Source organism: Halyomorpha halys, unplaced genomic scaffold (genome assembly GCF_000696795.3).
Source record: "Halyomorpha halys isolate HHAL.00 unplaced genomic scaffold, Hhal_1.1 Scaffold1428.1, whole genome shotgun sequence".
Classification (NCBI taxonomy): Eukaryota; Metazoa; Arthropoda; class Insecta; order Hemiptera; family Pentatomidae; genus Halyomorpha; species Halyomorpha halys.
Genome location: NW_027105500.1, coordinates 85230 through 92975, shown reverse-complemented (window position 1 = coordinate 92975; position 7746 = coordinate 85230). Strand labels below are relative to the sequence as shown.

Genomic DNA, 7746 nt, shown 5'->3' with positions numbered 1-7746 from the left:
TAAAAAAAGCCGTTACAGCAATGACTAAGTGTTATTTATAAAGAAAACGTTACGGGAGGGTGAAAATAAAAAATAGAAAAATTTTTTAGAAGAAGAAAGCGTGTGAGAGGGTGATGACAAAAGGTGATAAGAAGAATTAAAAATATATATGAACCAAAGAATTATCGAATAACAGAGTACCGGAAGATGAAGAGGAAACTTAATATAGGTGGGGGACGACAAATATGTAAGAAAAGGTTTTAAAGATGAAATAATGCGTGCAAAAGTGGGCGGAAAAAAAAAATAATAATAAAAAAATAATGTTGATTTATAAAAAAAAAAAAAATGAAAATTACTTTTTTAATAAATTAACTATTTGTGAATATGTTAAAGATAAGTTGTTCTTATCGGTTTTTAAGTTGACGGAAGAAGGTTCTAATTAGATATAGAGACTTTCAGAGATGAGCCTTTTGTCATGGTTATGAACAGTAGCGAGTATAGAAGTTTTATCGAAATCGAAGGAATGATTTAATAAAATAGAATGTTCCGAAAGTTTAGAGGCAGAATGATTATGAGAGGAAATGGAATATTTGTGTTGTTTGATACGGTCTTTTAGGAGATTTTTGGTTTCGCCTATGTAAGCAGAATTACAATTAAGGGTGGAGAAAGGGATGCGGTATACAATATGTGATCGGTGTAGAGGAGGGATAGTGTCTTTTCAGTTCAGTTCTAAAATTAATTTCAATTTGGTTTTTATTTTTCCTCCTGATAGAAATTACTTAGCCTGTTGCAGCCAACATATATTTAACAATTATTTCCATTTCATAAATATAAATAAATTTATCTGCAGTAACCCTTGGTACTAGTTAATATTGCTATATTAACCAATATTTTATTTTGTGGTTTTTAATTATTAAAATTAATTTTAATTTGTATTTTAGAAGTTAATTTTTTTTTCTTTTATTTTAAACTTCATATGGTTTAATATTATGTTTTACAGTTTTTTATGTCTTTTATTTCAAATACAGCAGTAACAAAATTCGACTAAATAATCACCTTACACGGTTGGGCTAGTAAAGGTTCATTTTGAATACCCCCGTAACATAGCCCTAATAGCTTAGCTATTTTTATATCATGATAAAATTCTTATTTTGTTTTCGACTATTACAATTCCTTAATTCATTAATAGTGAAAATATGGAACTCATCAGATGAAAAGGAAACAGTCAATATAATAGGTCAATCTTTCTACACCTTTGTCCAAGAAAACAAAAAAATCATAAATAGCATATCACCATATTGGGAAAAAATGATATATAGTCTCAACAAGGAATAGAATCTCAATATTTCAAACCTTTCATAATGCAACACACATATTCTATCATGTCACGACTGAAACTGATCAAATGCGTCAATAATTTAAACATTATCCAATTTAACTACCAGAGCATTAATAATAAATTTCAAGTATTAATTAATTATATGGATATAAATAAGGTACATATTGTGGTGATGCAAGAAATCTGGTTCAATAAAACAAAGAAATACGAATCAAGAAATTATTCTGTAATAAAAGAGCATAGGAATGATAACTATGGCGGTGTAGGCATTATCATTCACAACTCCATAGAATACTAAAGAACGAAAACAGATAATACAGGTCCTATCAAAGTAATTGCAGTAGAATCTAGGTCCTAATATTTGTTTCATTTTGGTATATATATTCCTCCCTCTGTAAGACCAAGTGCCAACCACATCACTAACATTCTCTCAATTTCTGATAAAATAAAGGACTGTTTTAACCAATTTTAAGTCACATCCGGTGAATAACCTAAAAGATTTAACCAGTTTAATAAATCAATCAGCATAGATGGATATTTAGCGAACTAAATACTATCCTTGGAAAAAGTTCTCCCCAAAACCTCTGTAGAATGAGATCCTAGATAAGGCCTATAAACAGAAGACTGTGTCAATAAAAGATTGTAGAAAAAATATGAATGTAGAGAATTATAAGATAATGAGAGCCAACATTAACAAGGTAAAAAAACTCATAGCTAAGGCAAAGAAAGATAGCTAGAGAAATGATTTTATTGGTACAATTGATCCTTGCAACTACAAAACAATATGGAATAAAATTTGATGTTTTCAAGGGTCTTTGTCACTGAGGAATCCAATAACCTTAAGTAAAAACAGAAGCCTTTCTTAAGCAGATTGGAGACAATTCCATACCCAGTCAACCACACACTAAAAACTATTGACCTAAATAAAGTCAACTCAGCTTGTCCAATTATTTGTAAATTTAACGAAACAGAACTGGATGCTGCTTTACATGGCAAAAGATGAACAGCCCCTGGTTGGGATGAAATCAACTATGAAATGATAGCTGTTCTACCCGTTTGTGGGAAACAACAAACATACCTTCTGATTGGAGGGTGCTTTCAATAATTCCTGTTTCCAAACCTGGCAGAGATCCTTCCCTCTCGTCTAGCTCGACGACAAGACTTTTAACAAAATGATCAAACATAGACTTGAGTGGTTTCTTGAAAATAATCAAATATTAAGTCAAAACATGTTTGGCTTTCAAAAAAACCATTTAACAACCGACAGCATTATGTTTTTTATAAATGAAATATTACAAAAAACAGAAATATTCTCCTAGCAATTTCATTGGACCTCCAAGATGCTTATAACAAAGTTCACATAATTAAGTTAAAAGAAATTTTGGTAAACATCAACCTCTCAGTTCTAATGACTAATTGGATTATTAATTATCTTTCATTTATAACATAACACTTGCAAACATCTGAAGGAAAAGTTAAGGTTCTCTCAAATACAGGCTTACCCCAAGGGGATCCTTTAAGTCCCATTCTATTGAGTATTAATACACACTTTATAGTTATGCGCTCTCCTGATAAATGCAAAATTTTACAATATGCTGACAATTTATTACTATACACAATTTGCTCAAATATATCGGATGGGCACCATACACTGAGGAAAGAATTCAGGAAGAAAACCTACATGCACTTAACGTTCTATTCAACATATCAAAATGCAAAATTATCCTTTTCACAAAAAGAATAAAATTAAACTTAATACAATTAATTATCCACACAAATAGAGTTGTAATAGAAGTCACAAATACAATAAAATTCTTAGGGGTTTATCTTGACATGAAACTTTCTCTTAGAACACACATCTAAAATACTTACAAAGCAGCCAAAACATTAAACATTATAAGAAGCCCTGCAACGTGGGGCGAAACGTTGGCTCAATAAAAATAGTATAATCATTTACTATTTGAGTTTTTTTTACCGCACCCGGACCATATTCCATTCATCTATACACACGGTCAATCAATAATCTTCCAGTATTAAACATTATAGCATCAATAACAGGGGTAACTTAGGGAGCCTCCCCACATAGTCTACTTACCATTTACAAAACTATGACAAGACCAATAATAGACTATGCATCCATAATATACAATGAGTCAAGCTCACCATTATTTAAAAACCTAGACACAACACGAAACAATGCTCTTAGGTTATGTTTAGGATCATTCTGCACAAGCCCTACAAATGCATTGCTAGTAGAAGCAGGTGAAAAGCCTCTCGAAATGAGAAGAAATTGATTAGTAAAAAAAATCCTTTTAAAAGTGGCCTCAAACAGTTGCCACCTTCTATATCAAGCTATTCGAAATGGCTCTTTATACATTCCACAATTAGGAATTATAGCCCAAGAAACAAAACATCTATTCAATACACTTGCCATCAACCCTGGACTACTCGACCTGTGTACTCCCATTCCAAAATCACAAATTACCTACCATAAAAACCAATCCCTAACTATTCTAATTAGATTTGACCAAAATACACAATCCACTGACAGTTCTAAAACAGAAAACACAAGAAATACTGTTTGAAAAGTATAAAAATTATCAAAAAATGTATACAGACACATCAAAAGATAAAAACAAAGTTGCAGCCGATATATGATATGATATCCAATATAACCAGGATACATCGATAAACCTCCCCACAAAGTTAAGCATATACAGTGCTGAATTATACAGTGTCGTCAACACCGTCATGTGTATTGTTCTAAATAGCCAACAGAAAATATAAGAATACAAAAGTCGTAATTCTAACAAATTCCGCTTCCGTATGCAATTCACTCAAAAACATACATCGACAACATATTTCATCTTACCTAATAAATAACATAACAGAAGAAGTTCATCGTTCATCAAATAAAAAATTTAAGGTCCATGGATTCCTTGTATGGGAATGAACAAGCTGATAAGATAGCAAAATGGTGTTCTGGAAGAGTGGAAAATGCGAAACTGCCTTTACAGGAAATTCGTAGATGGATGAAAAAATACTTCATTTGTGAATGGCAGGATAGGTATGCCTGAGAATCAAGTTCGAAAAGTTACTTACAAGGTCATACAAATCGTGGCTTGACACTAATTAAAGTTAAAAAAAAAAAGATAAATGTTCGACATGCAACTCTATCGAGGATCCATTGTACATTATTCTAAAATGCAGTAGATATGGTAAATACTGGATTAAATATCCTCTCATCCAAAACAATAGCCCTCTCCTCTAAGGACAGGCAGATCTAGATAGGGATACCTTAGTCAATGTGCAAATTTATGGAAGAATCTAAAATAGATTTTTAAAAATAAATAATAATAATTTACATCCTTATCCCATTCTATTATGATATAACAAAAGGGGCAGTATAGGACTCCAACGGGAGTCTTGGGCCAACGAAAGAAATAGAAAAAAAAGGAGCATTGAAGATTTTATGAAGGATTTTGGATTGTATGGATTGGATACGAGAGGAATTCGAAGGTTTAGTGGAGTCCAAAGCTCAACTCGGTATGTCCAGGCCTTATTATTTTCATGTAGATCAGTCTTTTATACTGAATTTGAAGTTTAGACCATTTGTCTAGTAAATGCTGTAATAGTCAGAATCGATGTGCAGTTTCCTGTCTTTTCAGTCTTGTGTGAGGATTCCAAGCTAGTCGTTTATTTAGATGTAGTCCAAGGTAGCGGATCTGTTCTACAGCGGTAAGAGCAAGATTATTAAAGAATACATTAGGGCAATCAGCAGGTTTCTGATGAAGAGTAAAGATGATATAATGAGATTTATTTTTATCCTCCAATTTCTTATTTTTATCCAATGGCACTATCCTATGAGGGTTGTGATATGGGACTGGAGAGTTTGGGATGCAATCAAAGGGTTATTATTAACAGCAAGCACATATGCATCATCGGCATAAGTAGTGAGGATAGTGTTAGGATTGGTTGGGATGTCAGCTGTATAGAGGGTATAGAGGAGGGTGCCAAGGATACTACCTTGAGGAAAACCAGTGAACTGAGAATAGAGGGATGAATAGGAACCATTGTGGTTTACTTGGAATAATCTATCAGTGAAAAAGTTTGTAAAAGTACAAAGTTTGTAAAGCAGTCCTGTGTGCCAGACTCGATCAAAAGCCTGCTCTATATCGAAAGACTCCCACTCAGTAGATTCAGCACTCCAAAAGACAAGACGTCCACCACATGATGACATTGCTGGATAGTGGAGTGGGATGTTTGTAATCAAAACTGGTGGTCTGGAATTATATGATTGGAATGTAGGAAGGGGTATAGGCATTTCAAAATGAGTTTTTAGAGGATTTTGCCCATGATCGGTAATAGAGAGATAGGATAGTAAGAGGATGGGTGTTCTGGCAGCTTTTGGGGCTTGTGTATCACTTTGACTATAGATAATTTCCATGGGTCAGGAAAATATGTGGAATGGAAAATGACATTATGTATGTAGGTGAGGAATAGGAAGGTTTTTTTTGGAAGAAGTTTAAGAATGTGGGATGTTATTAGGTCATATCCAGGAGCTTTGCAAGTAGGTAATCTCTGAATGAGGCTGGATATTTTTGAAGGACGAAATGCTTTAGGTGGTAGGATCATTTGGAGTGGAATATTTAGTTTTGCTTCAATACATTCAAGGTGAATTGAGTTAAGGATATCGAGATACAGAATAAAAGTTTTAGGAAAATGTTGTCCGAATGTTTACAATTTTTGTTCATCAGTTCTGGTCCAGGTTTGAGATTGGGTAAGAAGTGGATGGTTGAATTCATTGAAATTCAGCAGCTGTTTGGTGGTTCTCCATAATGATTTGTCAGTAGTTTAAGATTTTTAGTAAAGTTAAGTAAATTTTGAATTTTCTAATTTCTGCTTTAAGTTTGTTTGTCAATTTGGTGTAATACATTTTGTCAGTTGAATATCTGGTCCTATGCTACTTCGATCTTGCCCTGCGTTTTTCCCTTATTAAGATACGAATATGCTGTGGTAGGTTAGTTTGTTTATTGTTATTAATTCTAATCATTTAAACTTGTTCTTCTTGATTCTGTGAGTTTTTCTATAGCTTCAACAATGTCTTGTTTTGTCTTTAGTTGAATGTTCAAGTATAGTTTGTTTTCCATGTCATATCTAAATCCATCCCAGTCAACTCTTACTGTAATCAATGAAGGAGTGGAGGGCTTTGATACAAAACTTGAATGAAAAAAAAAAACAGAACTGGACTATGATCTGATGAAAAGACATCCAAGGATTCAACAATGGCTTAGGAAGAGGAAATCTGGGATGTGATAAATATGTCAAGGATACCTGGTCGTTTTTTAGGGATCTAGGCCAATAAGTAGGATTTTGGGGCGAGAGGATAGCATAAGTATTGGATAGGATGCTACCACGTGAGTTGGTTATTCAGCATCCCCATTACTGGTATTTAGCATTGTAATCTCCTCTAGCAATGAAACATGGTTCGAGGGTTCGGAATAAGGAATTACAGAGATTATGAGAAAGGTTATTACCAGGAGGACAGTATACAGCTGAAAATGTAACATGGAAAGGGCGAGATAAATTGATTACCAAGGTTGATTGGATTGCATAAGTTGGATGGAAGGAATAATAGAATGGAATAAGGATTTGTGGATAAGGATTGAACCAGCATGGGTAGTGTTGTCTGGGTGGTCTGATCTATAAGTGATGTAGCCACATATGTAAAATTATGTCCATTAAGTGAAATAAGTTTCAGTCAGTAGGGCAATGTCAATGAAACACTGATTTAAAAAAATAATAATACTTCACCTGCAATCCGGAGCAGGGCACCACCGAGTATCAGGATCCACAGCCAAAACTCTCCTAACCATGAAGTCTTCATATTTATCATAAAGGGACTTGTCATTGAGAATCATACGTATATCTGCAACAACAGTTTAACTTAGAAAATATAGAATTGTATATCTGTAACAACAGTTTCATTAATAAAATATACAGTATATCTGCAACGACAGTTCAAATTATAAAATATACAACATATTTTGTTTTAATTCAATAATGTTTTGGTTTTTTCCCTTCAGTTGGTTTTACAAAAATGTAAAATAGAGTAATGAGGTGTAGATAGTTGACCGTAGATTAATGATTGGAGAAGTTTGTCGGGGGGTGCGGTCAGCAAAGAACAACATAAATGAACAAAACCATATTTATTTATTTTATGGCGACGTTTCGACCTGAGTTAGACCTCTCAGGGCTATAGAACAAAAGAGATAATAACAACATTTACAGTAACATACAATTGAAAAGGAATAGTATACAAACAAATTTAGAATTATACAACATATTGAATTAAATCATAAATGATAAAAAATTGATGACTGATAATTGAATAGTACAAAATTTTAATTGATTGATATTCGTGGAAT

General features: G+C 33.1%; 1 protein-coding gene across 4 annotated transcripts in view; it reads right to left on the bottom strand.

Annotated features, from left to right (window-relative positions):
* The window catches only part of LOC106689692 (E3 ubiquitin-protein ligase RNF19A), a 136182-nt gene that overhangs the window by 44132 nt on the left and 84304 nt on the right, over positions 1-7746 (bottom strand). For all 4 annotated transcript variants that reach the window (XM_067051665.1, XM_067051664.1, XM_067051658.1 and 1 more), the window contains one exon: positions 7133-7247. In XM_067051665.1, coding sequence (XP_066907766.1) covers positions 7133-7247 — 115 coding nt within the window. The remainder of the gene's footprint in view (positions 1-7132; positions 7248-7746) is intronic.